General features: G+C 42.4%; 3 protein-coding genes across 5 annotated transcripts in view; 2 read left to right on the top strand and 1 right to left on the bottom strand.

Annotated features, from left to right (window-relative positions):
- The window catches only part of ttc39b (tetratricopeptide repeat domain 39B), a 17,424-nt gene extending 8,521 nt beyond the window's left edge, over window positions 1–8,903 (top strand). Inside the window, exons 13-19 of one of the 2 annotated variants that reach the window (XM_028442440.1) lie at window positions 235–396; window positions 454–545; window positions 4,570–4,690; window positions 4,775–4,886; window positions 4,961–5,078; window positions 5,159–5,275; window positions 7,130–8,903. In XM_028442440.1, coding sequence (XP_028298241.1) covers window positions 235–396; window positions 454–545; window positions 4,570–4,690; window positions 4,775–4,886; window positions 4,961–5,078; window positions 5,159–5,275; window positions 7,130–7,214 — 807 coding nt within the window. In that variant the 3' untranslated portion in view covers window positions 7,215–8,903. Of the gene's footprint in view, window positions 1–234; window positions 546–4,569; window positions 4,691–4,774; window positions 4,887–4,960; window positions 5,079–5,158; window positions 5,276–7,129 lie in introns of both variants that reach the window. The other variant, XM_028442439.1, reaches the window with a different exon arrangement.
- A 480-nt stretch (window positions 8,904–9,383) lies between these two features.
- cfi (complement factor I) lies at window positions 9,384–17,159 on the top strand. Of its 2 annotated transcripts, none has more exons than XM_028442438.1 (16): window positions 9,384–9,795; window positions 10,419–10,576; window positions 10,686–10,839; window positions 12,528–12,591; window positions 12,661–12,820; window positions 12,892–13,088; window positions 13,172–13,273; window positions 13,362–13,484; window positions 13,661–13,702; window positions 13,767–13,787; window positions 14,505–14,635; window positions 14,707–14,810; window positions 14,890–14,994; window positions 15,944–16,119; window positions 16,194–16,444; window positions 16,995–17,159. In XM_028442438.1, exons 1-16 carry the CDS (start codon window positions 9,742–9,744, stop codon window positions 17,061–17,063), a joined length of 1,911 nt encoding a protein of 636 aa, XP_028298239.1. In that variant the 5' UTR covers window positions 9,384–9,741; the 3' UTR covers window positions 17,064–17,159. The 2 variants fall into 2 exon arrangements, with proteins under 2 accessions (XP_028298239.1, XP_028298237.1); XM_028442436.1 differs by having other exon boundaries at window positions 13,658–13,702.
- A 186-nt stretch (window positions 17,160–17,345) lies between these two features.
- The window catches only part of LOC114460561 (calcium uniporter regulatory subunit MCUb, mitochondrial-like), a 2,727-nt gene continuing 72 nt past the window's right edge, over window positions 17,346–20,000 (bottom strand). The window contains exons 1-9 of the mRNA XM_028442464.1: window positions 19,738–20,000; window positions 19,612–19,663; window positions 19,377–19,544; window positions 19,197–19,301; window positions 18,966–19,123; window positions 18,646–18,752; window positions 17,843–17,939; window positions 17,631–17,747; window positions 17,346–17,524 (exon numbers count right to left, since the gene is read on the bottom strand). The exon at window positions 19,738–20,000 is cut by the window's right edge and continues 72 nt beyond it. Coding sequence (XP_028298265.1) covers window positions 17,441–17,524; window positions 17,631–17,747; window positions 17,843–17,939; window positions 18,646–18,752; window positions 18,966–19,123; window positions 19,197–19,301; window positions 19,377–19,544; window positions 19,612–19,663; window positions 19,738–19,788 — 939 coding nt within the window. The 5' untranslated portion in view covers window positions 19,789–20,000 and the 3' untranslated portion in view covers window positions 17,346–17,440. The remainder of the gene's footprint in view (window positions 17,525–17,630; window positions 17,748–17,842; window positions 17,940–18,645; window positions 18,753–18,965; window positions 19,124–19,196; window positions 19,302–19,376; window positions 19,545–19,611; window positions 19,664–19,737) is intronic.

The raw sequence follows: 20,000 nt of genomic DNA, 5'->3' as shown, positions 1-20,000 counted from the left end.
CCTGTGTGGTTCATTTTCAGATTTTGAAATTGTGTGTGCGTGTGTGAGTGTGTGTGTGTTTGTGTGTGTATATATAAAGTGTGTGTGTGTACCTGTGCGTGTGCATATGTGCCTGTGTGTGCGTGTGTGTGTGTGTCTGTGTGTGTGTGTGTGTGTGTGCCTGTGCGTGTGCATATGTGCCTGTGTGTGCGTGTGTGTGTGTGTCTGTGTGTGTGTGTGTGTGTGTGTGTGCAGGCCCGGTCCCTGTATGAACAGTGTGTCAGTAGTCAGCAGCAGTGGAAGCAGGTCCATCACCTGTGTTACTGGGAGCTGATGTGGACCCACACGTACCAGCAGGAGTGGAAACAGGCCTACCAGTACGCTGACCTGCTGTGTAGAGAGAGTCGCTGGTCCAAGGTACGGACACACACACACACACTGACACAGCAGTTTGACTGCGTGTGTGTGTTCCAGGCGATCTACGTGTACCAGAAGGCTGCTATCCTCAGTATGATGACTGAGGACCAGGTGAAGAAGAGTGGAGAGGACCTGGTGGAGCTGTTCAGGTCAGAGACGTTTACATTTACTCAAGCTATACACTAAAAAATAAAGCTGTGACTTTAACGCGTTAATTGCGATTAATTAATTACAGGAAAAAATAACACGCTAAAAAAAATTAACTCCGTTAATCGCTTTTTTTTTTGCAATTTTTAAAAACAGAAACATGGAAAACTGAAGAGTAGTTATGTATGAATTGTGCAAGAAAGAGTTTAGTAGCCCCTGCATGTAGCAGCTAGCATGGACAGCTAGCACGGACAGCTAGCACAGATAGCTAACATGGACAGTTAGCACGGACAGCTAGCACGGACAGCTGGGACGAAAAGCAAGCACAGGCAGCTAGCATGGACAGCTAGCACAGACAGGTAGCGTAGACAGTTAGCGCTGACAGCTAGCGCGGACAGCTAGCACGGACAGCTTGCACGGACAGCTAGCACAGACAGCTAGCGCAGAGAGCTAGCACAGACAGCTAGCGCAGAGAGCTAGCATGAACATCTAGCACAAACATCTAGCACAGACAGGCAGCGTAGACAGTTAACTCAGATAGCTAGCACAGACAGCTAGCATGGAGAGCTAGCATGAACAGCTATCGCAGACAGCTATCGCGGACAGCTAGCACAGACAGCTAGCGCAGAGAGCTAGCATGAACAGCTCGCACAGACAGGTAGCGTAGACAGTTAGCTCAGACAGCTAGAACAGACAGCTAGCATGGAGAGCTAGCATGAACAGCTAGCGCAGACAGCTAGCACAGACACATGCTGCGAGCACACCGTGAACAAATGAACAAACTCACTGGTTTCGGTGAGTCAGAAAGTGTTTTTGCTGTTTATGATATGCTAGCATGTAGCACTACATATCAAGAATGTGTGATATATCGTTGTTCACGATATATCGTCAAAAACATTCTCACTGGTAAGATAATGTCATCCCACGATATAAACGATAAATTCGGTAAATAGTGAGGTCTATTTGTTCCTCAGTTTATCAGTAACGACCATAAAAACCTTGTTCCACGGACAAAACTGTTGTTGTCAACAACTTATTATTCTCTGAAGAGGAACGCTGTTCATGGCAGCTCCACAACGGAGCCTCCGCAGTGTGCACCGCCCCTCTCACACACACACAGATGGCGGTGATCGTCATGGCTACCAGAAGCTACTATGCTACGATACATCATGAACCACTACTTGGTTAAAACCAGATAAACATCAACAAAGGGATGAACCTATAGCAACCGTTATGGACTGGAAACTCAGCTAAAGCTAATTATGCTAAGCTAACACACCGACACACAGAGCTAAGAGCTAATGCTAACCACTCCATATAAGGAATAGACCAAATAAAATCAATTAGTTTATGGTCAGATTTAACACTTTATGGAAGAATAAAAACTAAACATGTCACATGTTGTGTGAAATAAATATTAGCATAAATAATAATGTCATTATTCACTATTTTTTAATGATATTTCACGTTTTCACAGACAAAGCTGGTCCCATTAGACTAATGTAACTATTGATTATTACACATAAATATACTGAATGATTAAATCATCAGATTGATCTGGTTTAATTATAGGAAATCATAGTTATTTATTAACTATAACTTTATGTAACTCATAAGAAAAATGAAACAAGCGTCATCAGCAGTAAAAACACTGATGAAGTTATTTGTGCTTTTTTTTTAAAAAAATAATTTCATTTCTAGTGAGGAAATAAAATAATTACATACAATAACACTAATAGAGTGACCCACATACACTAATATATTCCATAAATATCAGCTCATGAACTCTATGAGTCAGCAGTTATTGTGTCTATTGTTGATGTTTTAACATTTATTTGTGTTTGTAAAGAACCTGTTTACACTAACTTGTGAATTTATTTGACTTATTTACAGTTTTTATTTATCGTGATGTTTATCGTTATCATGATAAATACCAGAGATTATGGGGATATATTTTTATAGTCTATATTGCCCATCCCTACTACATATGTTTTATTTCATTTGTATTTTCTTTTATGTAAAGACTGACTAAAGTACTCATTAATATGACACGTAGCCCTTTGTTAAAACATTAAATAACTTCATAAAGACGTTTTGATCTGCTACAATAACATCATTTAAATGAAAATACCTCAAGTTGACGGCGTTTTTCAGCAATTTTTGGGTGCGATTAAAAAAGAGATTAATTAGATTAATTAATTACAGAGCATTATTAATTAATCATACAATATCTTTAATATCTTGACAACAGTATGAAAATGTCATCTTAGTGTGAACATGTTCCTTAGAAACATACGTTAAATGTAATCCATCAACACTAGATTTTGTGCTTTAGTCATAACATTTATACGTTAAAAAATATCTGCTGACTCATCTTTTTAGTTCTTTTTTTCTCTTACTTTAGAATCCAAGTCCTTCCTTAATGTCTGACTACTGCATTCTACTCATAATTCATCTATAAAAACATCTATAGATCATAATGATGAATGAATGAGTGATAACACACATTATTAATAAACAGTATGTAGTTCCTCCTGAATAGATTTAAATCTATAGTTTTATCATTTATGGTCATCTGGACCAAGATGGTCTTTTTATTATTCAGTATATTTTTCTCTTATTTTGTGTATTTTTGTGTGTTGTTTAAATCATTGTCTCTCAGTGTGTGTTTGGTTGTTTCTTGTGTTGTTATGTATGTTTTCTGTTATTTTTGTGTATTTTTCACTCATTTTGTGTGTTTTTGTTGTCATTTTGTGAGTTGCTGGTAATATTTAATCTGATTATCATTTTTAACTAAAAAAACATTATAATACCCAATAGTTTTAATGCTTTTATTTGTTAATTTTCCACTTTGGGTACACGTACCCCCATTTGAGAAACACTGCGTGTGTTTCAACATGGCTGCTGCTTGGTTCCAGGGTGTGAGACGTCAGATTTGTTTAAACTGCAATGATAACGTTAATACATATTTCATAAATGCTTCCATGTTTATCTAAACGGACTGTTGTGGATTAATGAGGAGATCTATGAGGACAACAAACTGGAATCAGAATAGATGAGGTTCAACTCCCTACAGTGTTCTGATATATATGAAAACAATAATTATCACTCTACACATGAAACCATGAACAAGCTGCTGGCCCCTCCCACTTTCCTATAGCTATATACTTCCTACGGACACTGACCTAGTGGTTTAAAACTCCACTAGTGTTTTTACTGTTTAATATTTATATCTGATAATGAGTTACATAAAGTTATGATTGATAATTGTGTTTCCTATAATTAAACCAGATCAGATTTGATGATTTAATCATTAATTACTGAGAGCAGAACTAACAGGATATTAAAGTGTAATAATCACAATAGTTACGTTACTGTCTGTCTGTGAACACATGAAATATGATTAAAAATATTATGTTTACAAGTCGTGACGGATGAATAGTGACGTTAGCTTAATGCTAACCTTTATTTGTTTTATCTTCCATAAAAGTGTTAAATCTGACCATTAGTAAATCAGTGACTCTTTGTGGTTTGATGACAGACTTTTTACTGGTCTATTGCTTTAATAAAGTGGTTAGCGTTAGCTCTTAGCCCAGTTTCTGTGGGTTAGCTTAGCTTAGCTTAACGTGCTTTAATGTTCCAGAGAATAATAAGGTTTTTAGGAGCTTTCTGGGCCAAATTGTGGCCCTCGCAAATTAACGACACTGCGTGTTTACCTACGCCATCAGTGGGAATTTATGGTTTCTATCGTGGAAAAACGTGTTCTTACTGGTGGGAATGTTTCTGATGATATATACTGTAAATGATAACGTACATTCTTACTGCTGTCCAGCAGGGGGCGAAAAACACTTTCCCACTTATTGAATGGTTTGTTTGTGTGTGTGTGTGTGTGTGTGTGTGTGTGTGTGTGTGTGTGTGTGTGTGTGTGTGTGTGTGTGTGTGTGTGTGTGTGTGTGTGTGTGTGTGTGTGTGTGTGTGTGTGTGTGTGTGCGCTGCCTGTGCGTGTGTGCGTGTGTGTGCGTGTAGGCAGGTGGAGGGCCTAAAGCAGCGTCTAGCAGGTAAATCCATCCCCACAGAGAAGTTTGCCGTCAGGAAGTCTCGGCGCTACAAGTCATCCAGCCCAGTGCCGCTGGTCCTCCCTGCTCTGGTATGTCCCCTTCGTGATGTCATCACTCTGTCTGTGATGTCATCACTCTGTCTGTGATGTCATCACTCTGTCTGTCCTCCACAGGAAATGATGTATGTGTGGAACGGCTTCACCATCGTGGGGAAGAGGCCGGACTGCACCGAGGCTCTGCTGGTTACCGTAGAAACGGCCGAAGAGCAGCTCCGCGCCCAGAGCGGTATGTGTAGCCATGTTAGCATATGGTAGCTAACGTGAGGTCATGTGACCTGTAGCGTGCGCTGTGCTCCTCAGAGCCCTCAGAGTTCCACGCTGATGACAGCTGTTTGGTGCAGCTGCTCAAAGGTCTGTGTCTGAAACATCTGGATAGACTGCTGCAGGCAGAGCTGTGCTTCACCCAGGTGCTCTCCAGGTAACCAATCACAGCTCAGCATGGAGACATGTGACCTCAGCGTGTGTGTGTGACCTCAGCGTGTTGACGTTGTGTTGTAGTGAGAATCGTATCCGCTACGATCACTATCTGATCCCTTTCTCACTCTACGAACTGGGACTGATCTACCAACAGCAGGGAGACATCGGCAAGGCTACGGCACACATGGAGAAGGCTAAGTACGTTATTACGTTATTACATTATAACATTATTACATTATAACATCACATTACATTATAATATTACACTATAACAACATGGAGACATCGGCAAGGCTACGGCACACATGGAGAAGGCTAAGTACGTTATTACGTTATTACATTATTACATTATTACATTATAACATTATAACATTATTACATTATAACATCACATTACATTATAATATTACACTATAACAACATGGAGACATCGGCAAGGCTACGGCACACATGGAGAAGGCTAAGTACGTTATTACATTATTACATTATAACATTATTACATTATTACATTATAACATCACATTACATTATAATATTACACTATAACAACATGGAGACATCGGCAAGGCTACGGCACACATGGAGAAGGCTAAGTACGTTATTACATTATAACATTATAACATTATTACATTATAACATTATTACATTATAACATTATAACATTATAACATTATTACATTATAACATCACATTACTTTATAATATTACACTATAACAACATGGAGACATCGGCAAGGCTACAGCACACATGGAGAAGGCTACGTATGTTATTACGTTATTACATTATAACATTATTACATTATTACATTATAACATCACATTACATTATAATATTACACTATAACAATATGGAGACAAGGCTAAGTACGTTATTACATTATAACATTATTACATTATTACATTATTACATTATAACATCACATTACATTATAATATTACACTATAACAACAGGGAGACAAGGCTAAGTACGTTATTACATTATTACATTATAACATTATAACATTATTACATTATTACATTATCACATTATTACATTATTACATTATAATATTACACTATAACAACAGGGAGACAAGGCTAAGTACGTTATTACATTATAACATTATAACATTATTACATTATTACATTATAACATCACATTACATTATAATATTACACTATAACAACAGGGAGACAAGGCTAAGTACGTTATTACATTATTACATTATAACATTATAACATTATTACATTATTACATTATCACATTATTACATTATTACATTATAATATTACACTATAACAACAGGGAGACAAGGCTAAGTACGTTATTACATTATAACATTATAACATTATTACATTATTACATTATAACATCACATTACATTATAATATTACACTATAACAACAGGGAGACAAGGCTAAGTACGTTATCACATTATTACATTATAACATTATAACATTATTACATTATCACATTATTACATTATTACATTATTACATTATAATATTACACTATAACAACAGGGAGACAAGGCTAAGTACGTTATCACATTATTATCTCCACCACAAAGTGGGAGGAGTATATACTGTAGGTTGGAGCTCTGTCCATCCGTATGAGTTAAAGTTACAACTTTTCTCAGAAACTGTTTAAGATAAAATAACCAAATTCGATGTGTGTCTTCAGGGTATCAATACCTTGATGGAGTTCGAAAATGAGATGTGTGCAATTATTTTTTCCGGAGTTATTGTTCCATTTCTTTTATTCTGTTGGAGGTATTTTTAAAGGGGACAGCTTTTCTTAGAAACACTTTCAGATAGTTCGTCATTTTATATTCTGATCATATTTACTCACGTATACATCTAAGTTTTTAGATTTAGGACCTTTATGAAAAGGTTGTGAGTTATAATGAGAACCAATGTGGTGGGGATGTTGATGACTCTTCTTATTGCATTATAACATCACATTAGACTATGACATCACTATATAACATTACATCATAACATTAAACAATAACATGACACTATAACATCAGTAGTATTTACACTGTTCTCACCCTGTATCCCTGGCACAGGTCCAACTATAAGGACTACTCGTTGGAGTCCAGACTTCATTTCAGGATCCACGCAGCCCTCGGCAACCTGAAGGGGGCGCAGTGATCACACCTACTCTGGCCCCGCCCACTCAGACGGACACTGAAATAACGTCTCTGTATGTGCTTTATTATTGTTTATCTGCCTTTGAATTACTTTAATTACCATTACATCAAACCAACACAGCGACCAATCACAGCCTTTATACCCACAGTGGCCTACACACACACACACACACACACATAATGATGGCTGCTATGGAGCTGGATTAGCACCAACAACCCTCTGGTTACTGAATTTTAAGCCTTAGCACACACACATGGCTACATTTAGTGGTGGTTTCCATGGTAACAGGATAACTGATGTAATCTCGTCACTCGTGCGTTCAGCGCGTCTAAACTTCACAGTGAGAAAAGTTGAGATTGAATCGTTGCATTTAGCATTTCATCTATATTCAGAAAAAAAACAATGATGTTGCCATGACGACATGACAGGTTGATAGGCGTTCAAATGACCACTAGAGGTCGCTGTGTGTCCTTTAGGAAGAACTCTCAACTCCAAGACTCGATTCTTTTACAGCGTCACAAACTGGACTGAGTTATTTATTAAAGAGAGTCGTAACAGTTAGCTGTAAACACCCGCTAACAGCTAGCTGTAAACACCCGCTAACAGCTAGCTGTAAACACCTGCTAACAGCTAGCTGTAAACACCCGCTAACAGCTAGCTGTAAACACCCGCTAACAGCTAGCTGTAAACACCCGCTAACAGCTAGCCATACACACCCGCTAACAGCTTGCCGTAAACACCCACTAACAGCTAGCCGTAAACACCCGCTAACAGCTAGCCGTAAACACCCGCTAACAGCTAGCCGTATACACCCGCTAACAGCTAGCCGTAAACACCCGCTAACAGCTAGCCGTGTACACCCGCTAACAGCTAGCCGTATACACCCGCTAACAACTAGCCGTACACACCCGCTAACAGCTAGCCATACACACCCGCTAACAGCTAGCCGTAGACACACGCTAACAGCTAGCCGTAGGCACACGCTAACAGCTAGCCGTAGACACACGCTAACAGCTAGCCGTAGACACCCGCTAACAGCTAGCCTTACATACCCGCTAACAGCTAGCCGTACACACCCGCTAACAGCTCACCGTACACACCCGCTAACAGCTAGTCGTACACCCCAGCTAACAGCTAGGCGTACACCCCAGCTAACAGCTAGTCGTACACCCCAGCTAACAGCTAGTCGTACCCACCCGCTAACGGCTACAATCTTCTTCTGATGAATGTACGAACCTGAAGACCAAATATTGCGTGTTTTTTTTGCAGTTTGTGTGACTTTTTTATTTTTATTTGTCTTTTTTTAGCGTGTCTTTGCGTTAGCGCTCGTTAGCTTAACCATGTGCAATAATTGTCATCGTTTATCCTCATCGATCTGGCTCGTCACAGGAAGGATTTTACATATTATTCAAGAGGAAACTTTTACTCTGTATTTAAGTTTTTATTTTTTTTATATAGTTTAACTGAAACACTCAAAGAACTCAATCGAACACTTTGTGTTTATTTTTTCTTACGAAGGAACTTATTTTACGCACCAAAGAAAGGATTTAAATACTGACAAACGCTGATGATTTAAATGCTGCTGCTGTGCTAATAAATGCTATTAATGAAGACGAGGAACGTTAATGTTTGTGTGGATTAAAATCTAATGACGGCTTCTGTTTGTGTGTGTAATTCTTCTTCTGACCACAGGGGGCAGATTTACTTTTATTATTTTACTGTTTGAACTGTTTTTCTTTTTAAAACCATTATTGTAACATATTTCTGTGTGTGTGTGTCTTTGATTTCCTGTTAATGATGCTGTAAAAGGTAGGCAGAGGTCAAAGGTCAGAGCAGCGTCTGTTGACTCACTGTTTACTATTAACCATCCACTGTTTGTCTGACACACACACACACGCACATTATTGAGCCTCTACTTCAGCCACAAAAGATGTGAATTTGTTAAATTATAGCAACGTTGCTAATTAGCATCTATTAGCAGGCCCTCAACAGGTGACCAAAAAACGCAGCAAATACAGTAAAAACACACAATGCAAAACAGTGCAAAAAAAAAAAGTCATAGGGAAACATCAAAGCCATCAACAGATGCCACTGAGGAAGACTGGCAGTTGAAATCAAAGTAAATTTCCTGAAAAAAGTTGTCGGAATAAATGAAACCTTGACATATTAAAAAAGAAACAAAATGAATTATTTTGGAATTTTTGCACAAAGAGGTCAAAGGTCACAGGACAGTCTGATTAATGTGGATAATCACTGATGGAGAGAGTGAACTAATGCTAATGTTTCATTTACAGAACAACTAATGCTAATGATTTAAGACAATATCATAATAAAATACAACCTACAGTGAAAGAACTACACAAAATACACAAAACCACTGAAGAAGAAGGAGGAGCTGTGGAAACATCAGAAGGTTCACGTGTGCGGGGTCGATCAAACACACACACACTAATAATTGACACACACACGCACACACACACAGACTGTTCTCCTTTAGGTCCTCATTCTCTGATCTCAGATCTTCAGGATGAAACCTGCTCGTCGTCTTCTGCTGTTTCTGCTCGTTGTTGGATCTCAAAGTGTAAGTTTATATATTTATAAATGTATTACAGATGTTAACATTTATTACAACAAAAAAATTAATCAGATAATTTATATCACATATCAATATGTAATCAATTTATTTGTATTTATTTGACCACAGAATCTTCTAAACAATAAAAACATTGTGCTGTACTCTCAGTGTAACAAAGATGTTATAGTTTAACGTGTTACTTTCATGTCTGGAACATAAAACAACTTAAAAATGTATAAAATCACAGAAATACACACAAAAGGACAACAGAAATGCACAAAATTAACAAAAGAATACAGACATACCGACTGTAAATACACAAAATATCAGAGAAATTTCCAAAAGTACAAAAAAAAACACAAAAATGACATCACAGATACACAAAAAACAAACACAAATAAACCCTTTGTTACTTTAATCATTAAATCGTTCTTATTTTTCTTGTCACTTGTGTTGTTTGTCCTAAAATGTAAACATTGAACGTGATCTGCTGACGTGAAACGCAGAGTTACAGTTACAGTTTAGACACAAACCTGTGATGAAACATTAAGTGAAAGGTTAGCACCGCCCCCTACAGGCCTGGAGGAACTACTTCAGCTTCTCTCACCCTGTGTTTCTGACTTCTTCAGGTCATTGTGACGGATACCGAGGAACTGTCGGAGGTGAAGAATTCCACCAATCAAGAACCTCCGACCACAAGCTCCCCCCACACAAGCCCCCCACACACAAGCCCCGCCCCACCTGTAACGGATGAGTTTTGGGGTCTGGCTGAATGTCAAAACAAAAGGTAGGTTTTTACTTCAAGTATGTGTCAAAGGACAAGAACAGATTTATTATGTATCTGTAACAGATCTATTAATAGATCTATTCTGTATATGTCTGTGTTGGTAAACCAGGCTGACGAGGCTCTCCTGTGATAGGCTGTTCTGCCCCCCCTGGCAGCGCTGCGTTGAAGGCCGTTGTTCCTGTAAACCAGCGTATCAGTGTCCGCCAGTGGACGCGGCCTCGGTGTGTGGGCGGGACCACCGCAGGTACCGCTCGTACTGTCAGGTGAGTCACATGACCCACAGCTAACTGTTGCTAACGCTAATGGCGCTTTCACACCAAACGCGTCAAAAGCGACAGGTGTACATTCACAATACATGGTGGACGCGCTTCTAGGGAGCGTCGGAGATCCCGCTGTGCGTCCTGTGTGGCGCGTTTTGAAGTTTTTTGCGTAGTGGACGCTTTTGACGTGTATCCGGCGCCTCCAACGCGGCCGACGCTGGAGTTGGGATTGTTGGACTTTTGGGGCATATCGCGACGCGGCGACCAATCAGGAGCGTTCCCCAACGGCCCAACAGTGACGTATTCAGAATAATGAGAAGAAGAAAAAAACACTAACCGGAGACAGATGGACAGGCTCTTCTGCTGGAATAGAGCACCTGTAGTTGTGGTCCTGGTAGAAGATGTGAGAGCCGATGCTGGTTAGCAGATCGTCAAACTGGGCACGGGAAACACGCTGAAAGCGACTCATCTGACCACAGCTCTGATGAATCCAGAAATGGCGCCGAGGAGCAAATGAAGCCAAGTCACTCTCTGGATCATGTAGAGCTGATGAACGACCCACACTTATCTATAACCCTCTGACATCACAGTGCACACACTGAGTCACACCAAAATACATGATGTTCCACCACTTCACAGTCACTGGGTGAATTATGAACGTAACTGATCACAATATCATCCATTCTATGAACACCACCGGTAACAGAGAAGCCCCTCCCCTCGATGCGCTGGAAGCGCGTCCCAAGTATCTTCAACACTGGTGACAAGCGTCTGTATTCAATGAGCACAAGTGTCCAACTACGCGCGTGAGGCACGATTTTGACGTCCGAAATGCGTTTGGTGTGAACGTACCATAACACAGCTCAGCTAACACAGATTGCAGCTAACACTAACACAGCTAACGCAAACACAGCTCAGCTAACACGAACACAGCTCAGTTAACGCTAACACAGACTGCAGCTAACGCTAACACAGCTAATGCTAAAGCTAACACAGACCGCAGCTAACACTAACACAGCTCAGCTAACGCTAACACAGCTAATGCTAACACATCACAGCTAATGTTAACACAAACTGCAGCTAATGCTAACACAGCTAATGCTAACACAGCTCAGCTAACGCTAACACAGCTAATGCTAACACAGCACAGCTATCGTTAACACAAACTGCAGCTAATGCTAACACAGCTCAGCTAACGCTAACACAGCTAATGCTAACACAGCACAGCTATCGTTAACACAAACTGCAGCTAATGCTAACACAGCTCAGCTAACACAGCTCAGCTAATGCTAACAGCTCAGCTAACGCTAACACAGACTGCAGCTAATGCTAACACAGCTCAGCTAACACTAACACAGACTGCAGCTAACGCTAACACAGCTCAGCTAACACTAACACAGACTGCAGCTAACGCTAACACAGCTAATGCTAACACAGCTTAGCTAACGCTAACACAGCTCAGCTAACACTGACACAAACTGCAGCTAACATTAACACAGACTGCCGCTAACGCAAACACAGCTAATGCTAACACAGCTCAGTTAATGCTAACAGCTAATTTTAGCTAACACAGCTAACTGTACCTAACTCTAACAGAGCTAACGGTAGCAAATGCTAACACAGCTCAGTTAATGCTAACATAGCTAACTGTAGCTAAGGCTAACAGCTAACTGCTGCTCTCTGCTCTGCAGGTGATGGCGGTGTCCTGTCAGAGGAAAACTCCCATCATGTCCCACTTTGGATCTAAGTGTGATGGTTGGTTCTCAGGGGATTGCAGGTTCTCATGCTTCCTTCTGACCTTTGACCTCTGACCTCTGTGTGCAGATCAGCACCAGAAGTTCTCGAGCTCTCTGGACAAAGACACGGGATATGTTCAAGTCTTCGTCCCCGAGGACGGTGGAAAGGGGGAGGAGCTACTGGTGTGTGGACGCCTGTGGGACACGGCGTCTGCTAACGTAGCCTGTAGAGAAGCGGGAGAGCTAATGTGATTACACTCACACGTGCTGTCCCACGTGTGATTAACATGTGACCAATGTGTGACAACGATGTTCACAGGGGGGCGGGGTCGGCTGGGTTCGTGTCACGTGACTCCCTGGTAGTGGGCGGGGCCGATACTCATCTGCCCAAAAGCTGCGTCAACGTCCGTTGCCACGGTTACGAGATGTCGCTGGCTGAGTGTGAAATCCACAACAAGGAGGAGGACGTCACCGTTGCCGTAGCAACCTGCTACAACAGCACACAAGAGTCCAGAGGTGAGAGAGGGGCGGGGCTTCTGTGGGAGGACCTGATCGATGTTGTGTGTGTGTGTGTGTGTGTGTGTGTGTGTGTGTTGCAGACTGTGGCTTCAGGTGCAGTAACATGAAGTGCGTCGCTATGAACAGGACGTGTGACGGAGTCGACGACTGCGGAGACAGAAGTGATGAGATGTGCTGCAAAAGTAATGCACATGCACACGTGACCTCTGAGTCACATGACCTGGTACACACTCTGACCGTGTGTGTGTGTGTGTGTGTGTGTGTGTGTAGAGTGTCGGGGCTCAGCGTTCCTCTGTAGGTCTGGTGTGTGTGTTCATGCTGATTCTCTCTCTGATGAAGTGATGGACTGTTTGAGTGGAGAAGACGAGTCTGAGGGACTAAAAACAGCACAGAGTGAGACACATACACACACACACACACACACACACACACACACACACACACACACACACACACACACACACACACACACACACACACACACAGTCATTAATGCTTGCATCAGTGATGATGTTGTTACGGTCCCTCTGTGTGTGTGTGTGTGTCTCTGTGTGTGCGTGTCTCAGCAGAGACACTCAATGGGCCGCCCCCCCCTCCCGTCCTGTCTCCAGGTAACACATCGTCCTCCAGGTGAATATTTGACTGTAAACGTTCTAACATTCATTTCTTTTCCAGAATTTATCTCTCCCAGAAAAGGTGAGTAACTGTCTGCATTACTTTACCTATTTACTTATTATTGTTATTTATTTAGTCTGTAACTGACCGTGTCTCAGTATCTAAGCGTCTGTAACTGACTGTGTCTCAGTATCTAATCGTCTGTAACTGACCGTGTCTCAGTATCTAAGCGTCTGTAACTGACCGTGTCTCAGTATCTAAGCGTCTGTAACTGACCGTGTCTCAGTATCTAATCGTCTGTAACTGACCGTGTCTCAGTATCTAATCGTCTGTAACTGACCGTGTCTCAGTATCTAATCGTCTGTAACTGACCGTGTCTCAGTATCTAAGCGTCTGTAACTGACCGTGTCTCAGTATCTAATCGTCTGTAACTGACCGTGTCTCAGTATCTAAGCGTCTGTAACTGACCGTGTCTCAGTATCTAAGCGTCTGTAACTGACCGTGTCTCAGTATCTAAGCGTCTGTAACTGACCGTGTCTCAGTATCTAAGCGTCTGTAACTGACCGTGTCTCAGTATCTAAGCGTCTGTAACTGACCGTGTCTCAGTATCTAATCGTCTGTAACTGACCGTGTCTCAGTATCTAAGCGTCTGTAACTGACCGTGTCTCAGTATCTAATCGTCTGTAACTGACCGTGTCTCAGTATCTAAGCGTCTGTAACTGATCGTGTCTCAGTATCTAAGCATCTGTAACTGACCGTGTCTCAGTATCTAAGCGTCTGTAACTGACCGTGTCTCAGAGACCAGGAACAACAGACTCTTCCTGGATTCCAAGCTGAGTTGTGGCATTCCCAACACGACGGTGGTGACGTCAGAAAGAGGGCGGAGCAGCCGTGTCAGGAGGGTGGTGGGCGGGGTCGAGGCCAGCCCTGTGAGTGGCCGACGCAGCTGTCTGTCAGTGGCCCCGCCCTCAGCAGACTCTGATTGGCTGCTCTCTCTCAGACTCAGATCCAATGGCAGGTCGCTGTGCAGGAGCGACGCAAGATCGACTGTGGAGGAGCGTACCTGGGAGGGTGCTGGGTCCTGACCGCCGCCCACTGTGTCAGGTATGTCTGTACCTGTACCTGTACCTGTACCTGTACCGGTTTGTGTCTGTCTGTATTTGTGTCTGTATCTGTCTGTCAGACCCACAGCATCAGCGTTCAAAATAAAGTTCTCCCTGTGGAGGAAGACTCAGGCTCAGGGAACCACAGACATCGTTCCAGTGGAGAAGATCCTCATCCATCCAAGGTTAGTACAACGCATTAATGCTAAATGTTCAGGAAAATGCTAACACTCATGCTACCATGCTAATGTTAACACTGTCTTTAACAAACAATGTCATTGTACAAACTCTCACATTAACATTGTTAACATGCTGATGCTGCCACTCCCGCTAAGAATAAAACTTGCATGCTAATGCTCACGTTAGCGGTCGTGATAATGCTAACAATAACACATGCTAAATCTAAGTAGCTCACATGCATATTAATATTAGTGTGCTAATGCTCACATTAGCGCTCATGCTAACAATAACACATACTGAAGCTAACTAGCTTATGTGCCCGTGCATTGTAATACTAATGTGCTAATGCTAATGTGTATGCTAATGCTAACATGCTAGCTAAAGCTAAGTAGCTCACATGCATACTAATATCAATGTGCGAATGCTCACGTTAACACTAATGCTAACGATAGCACATGCTAAAGCTAAGTAGCTCACATGCAGACTAATACTAATGCTAACCCTAGCATTAATGCTGATGTTAATGCCAACATTAGCGCTCATGCTAATGCTAACAATAATACATGCTGAAGCTGAGTTGTTTACAGGCATGCTAACACTAATATTTGAATGCTAATGTGTATGTTCATGATAATGCTAACAACAAATGCTAAAGCTAAATAGTTCATGTGCATGCTAATTTGAATATGCTAATGCTAACATGTACTCCCATGCTAACATTAATGTGCTAATGCGTATGCAAATGCTCAGTGTTAACACTAATGTGCTAATGCTAACATGTATGTTCATGTTAATGTTAACAATAATACATGCTAAAGCTAACTAGCTCACATGCATGCTAACACTAACATTCTAATGCTAACATATATGCCAATGCTAATACTATTGTGCTAGTGCTAACGTGTACTGTATACTAATGCTAATGCTGTGTGCTAATGGTGTCGTGGTTCTCAGATATAAGGCCAGCACCTATGAGAACGACATTGCTCTGATCCAGCTGAAGAAGCTGCCGTTCACTGAACAATGTCTGGAGGAGAACCCGGCCGTCACCGCGGTCTGCGTCCCCTGGACCGAAAATCTGTTCCAGGCGAACCACAGCTGTAGCATCTCTGGCTGGGGACGCATGGCAGGTACCTCTGACCTCTGACCCCTAACCCCCGGTTTGAAAGCGTGAACGTCTGACGTGATCGCGGCATCTCCACAGACGGTCGATCGTCCCGCGTGCTACGTTGGGCCAACGTGTCGCTCATTGACGGCTGCGAGCGTTTCTACGGCGACCGCTTCACACCAGGTATGCTGTGCGCCGGCGACTTGGAGGGAAATGTGGACTCGTGCCAGGGCGACAGCGGCGGTCCGCTGGTGTGCCAGGATGCGCTGGGCGTGGCCTACCTGTGGGGCATTGTGAGCTGGGGCGAACGCTGCGGACAGCCGGGATTTCCTGGTATTTACACCAAGGTAACGCCATCATAACAGGAAGTGACCTCATGTTTTATTGGTTTGAGCTGATGACATAGCCACGCCCCTTTTTCCTTTGACCCCAGCCAGCCAGCTCTGGAACATGCTTTGATAACCTAAAATGTATGACTAGTTGCTACGTACTAAGTTAACCTAGCATGTGGGACTGGTTGCTACATGCTAAGCTAACATGTGAGACTGGTTGCTATGTGCTAAGCTAACCTAACATGTAGGATTGTTTGCTACGTGCTATGCTAAGCTAACATGTGGGACTGGTTGCTATTTGCTAACCTAACCAGTGAGACTGGTTGTTACGTGCTAAGCTAACTTAACATGTGGGACTGATCATTACGTGCCAAGCTAACCAAACATGTGGGACTGGTCACTACGTTCTAAACTAACCTAACATGTGGGACTGGTTGCTACGTTGCTAAGCTAACCTAACATGTGGGACAAGTTACTATATGCTAAGCTAACCAAACATGTGGGTTGCTACATGCAAAGCTAAAAAAGAAGCGCAGTGGGAACTAAGCTTGTCTGTTTTTTGCAGGTCGCTCATTACTTCGAGTGGATCCGGTTTCACACGGGCTGGGGCGCCGTCACCAGGTTCAACACCTGAGGATTCACCGTGTAAAACCCAACAATTCTGTGGGTTCTATAGCAGCATCAATGTTAGGACGTGTTTCCATGGAGAGTTTTTGAATAAATTCTACTTTCATCCACAGTTAGCATGGACCTCTCTATGACCTGCGCCAATGTTTGTTTACAATAAACAATTACAAACATCTCAACAAACAACTCGAGAAAGTTCTTCCTGAATGAAACTAGATTCAGAATATTATGATCACCCTTAATCATTGTCTCCAAGCTTCTCTATTAGACCAGTAAAGATGTGCTGTGGTATCTGCAGAAAGAGTCTTTATTATTGGAGATGTAAACGTGCAAAGTGCAGGATTAAATGTTCTGTTCCCACGCCTTTTGTCATCATGGTAAAGTTCAGGCGTCTCTGAGAGGCTGGATGTGATCGACCGGCAGACGCAGACGGACAGCGTTTTGTAGCCGTCGCAGGTCGTTGTTCACCTGGAGACAGACAGTCAGTATGAGTCTGAGTACGCTAAGCTAGCATGTGGGACTGGTTGCTATGTGCTAAGCTAAACTAACATGTGGGACAAGTAGCTGTGCTCACCTTTGCTAGCTCGTCTGTGAGCTGGTTGTAACGTTGGACGTCAAACTTGTGAAGCAAAGCTCTCTTGTAGAAGAAGTGAAGGAACTGACGGTCTCTGGCATGGACGCACGAAAACTCCTATGGGCGTAAAAACATCCCGTTGGTTCTAAACACTGACGTCAGTCCCAGTGGTAGTCACAGACGTCATGTCTGTAGTTCAGTCTGTATCTTACCTGTCTGGTGAGAAGGTAGTAACCAAAGAAGATCATACTGGTCGTACAGGAGATGAAGAAGGTCACAGGCTCCATGATGTCCCAGGCAAACACATACCTGACACACACACACACACACACACACACACACACACACACACACACACACACACACACACACACACACACACACACACACACACACACACACACACACACACACACACACACACACACACACACACACACACACACACACACACACACACACACACACACACACACCTCACTTTTTCATAGCCGACATATTTTGAACATTTAGCTAATTTTTGTTTTATTTGAGACAGAAATTAATGTAAAACAGCATGTTCTATATCATTAAAAACCATTAAAGATGTGTACACATGAAACTCAAATCTAAATGTAAATGTTAAATGTAAATGTTAAATGTAAATGTTAAATCTATATCTAAATCTAAATGTTAAATCTAAATCTAAATGTTACATTTATATTTAAATCTAAATGTTAAATCTGTTGCCAAGTGTATAGCTAAATGTTTAGAAATTATGCAAAGTGGGCAGGTCAATGCCTGTCAATCACGAGGCCCCGCCCACACCACCGACTGTGGCTCATTGAGTAAAAAGAGGGGAAGAGGCCAAGACATTGAGGGATTTAGATTTAACTTTTACATTTAGATTTATTTTGTGTACACATTTTTAGCAATGACACAGAACATGCTATTTTACATGAATTGATGTCTTAAATGAGACAGTTTTTACATTTTCCACATCATACATTAGTGTTTATACGTGTGTGCGTGTTACCAGGTGAGATAACCCAGAAATCCTCCTTGCAATGACAGGTAAGCAAGCCCCGCCCACCCCAGCGCGGTTGCTCTGAGCTCCGCCTCTTTTGCAATCTGATCTTTCACCTGAGTTTATAAACATTCAAACAAAACATGTCAGTGAATGCACTACAGAACCTCGTGTTAGTGTTAGCATTAGCAGTGACAACAGTAACATTTGTAGTAAACACTGTATTAGTAACAGCTGTAGCATCGGTGGTAATTAGCATTAGCATTAGTAACAGTAGATTCAGAAGTAATAATACTTTAACTTTAGCATGATTAGCATTAGCGTCGTACTGTGAGCAGCGGCTGCAGCTGTAGCTGTAGTTCCTGTTGTCGGGTCAGTAGGAGGCGCTGTGAGCGCTGACGCTGTTCAGGTAGCGTTAGCGCTGAGTGGAGCAGGTGGATCAAGTGTTTCATGTCGTCCATGTTACGCACGTGTTCATGGGACGGCCCTGAAGAAGAATGAGGTCAACAGACACACTGACAGACAGACAGACAGACAGACAGCGCCCCCTACAGACTGACCTGGTCTCAGTGACCTCACGTTGTAAACCGTGTCATTGATGGTGAGCAGGAAGTGGTCGTTGAGAACCGTTTCCATGACGGTGCAGGAGGAGATCCTCTGACCATCTGAGCAAAACACGCTACATGAAGCATTCTACTTCCTGACTCATTCCCCTTCAAAATAAAAGCCCCGTGTGTTACCTTTGTTGAGCAGGGCGACGTGTTTCACCTGGGGCTCAGCGTGTGTGACGTCCCTCAGCAGGTCGCCCACCGTGGTGGTCATGGGGGTGAGGGGGAAGCGGCGCTCTCCCCCAACAGGAAGTGTGAGGGTGAGGACGGGCCGACCCCCGCTGTGGTGGACAAACGCCTCTGTAGGAGGAGAAGAAGAGTGTGAGGGAGGGGGTCAAAGGTCAGCACAAGCAGAGTGAGGACCCACCTTTAGAGGGAACCCCACTGAACACACGCACGCTCACAGAGCACGGCCAACGCTGCAGAGGGCGGAGCCACACGTAAAAGGTGAAGATACACACTTATCTACACACTTCTCTTTGTTTAAACTCACCCGGAAGAAGGTTTGGTGTCCGAAACCACAGAAGAAGCTTCGGAGCAGCATGACGACGCACAATGAGGCACACACACACACACACACTGAGCCACAGACTCACTAAGTCGTAAAGAAGGGAATGTGCTTCAGGCAAGTGTGAACAAGTTCCAAACACACACACACGCTCTATCTCTCTATCTCTGTGTGTGTGTGTATAATGTGTATAAAAAGTGTGTGTGTGTATATAATGTGTGTGAGAGAAACAAAATGACTACCTCTCT

Source organism: Gouania willdenowi, unplaced genomic scaffold (assembly GCF_900634775.1).
Source record: "Gouania willdenowi unplaced genomic scaffold, fGouWil2.1 scaffold_51_arrow_ctg1, whole genome shotgun sequence".
Classification (NCBI taxonomy): Eukaryota; Metazoa; Chordata; class Actinopteri; order Blenniiformes; family Gobiesocidae; genus Gouania; species Gouania willdenowi.
The sequence above is the reverse complement of the archived record's forward strand: the minus strand, read 5'-3'. Positions and strand labels throughout refer to the sequence as shown.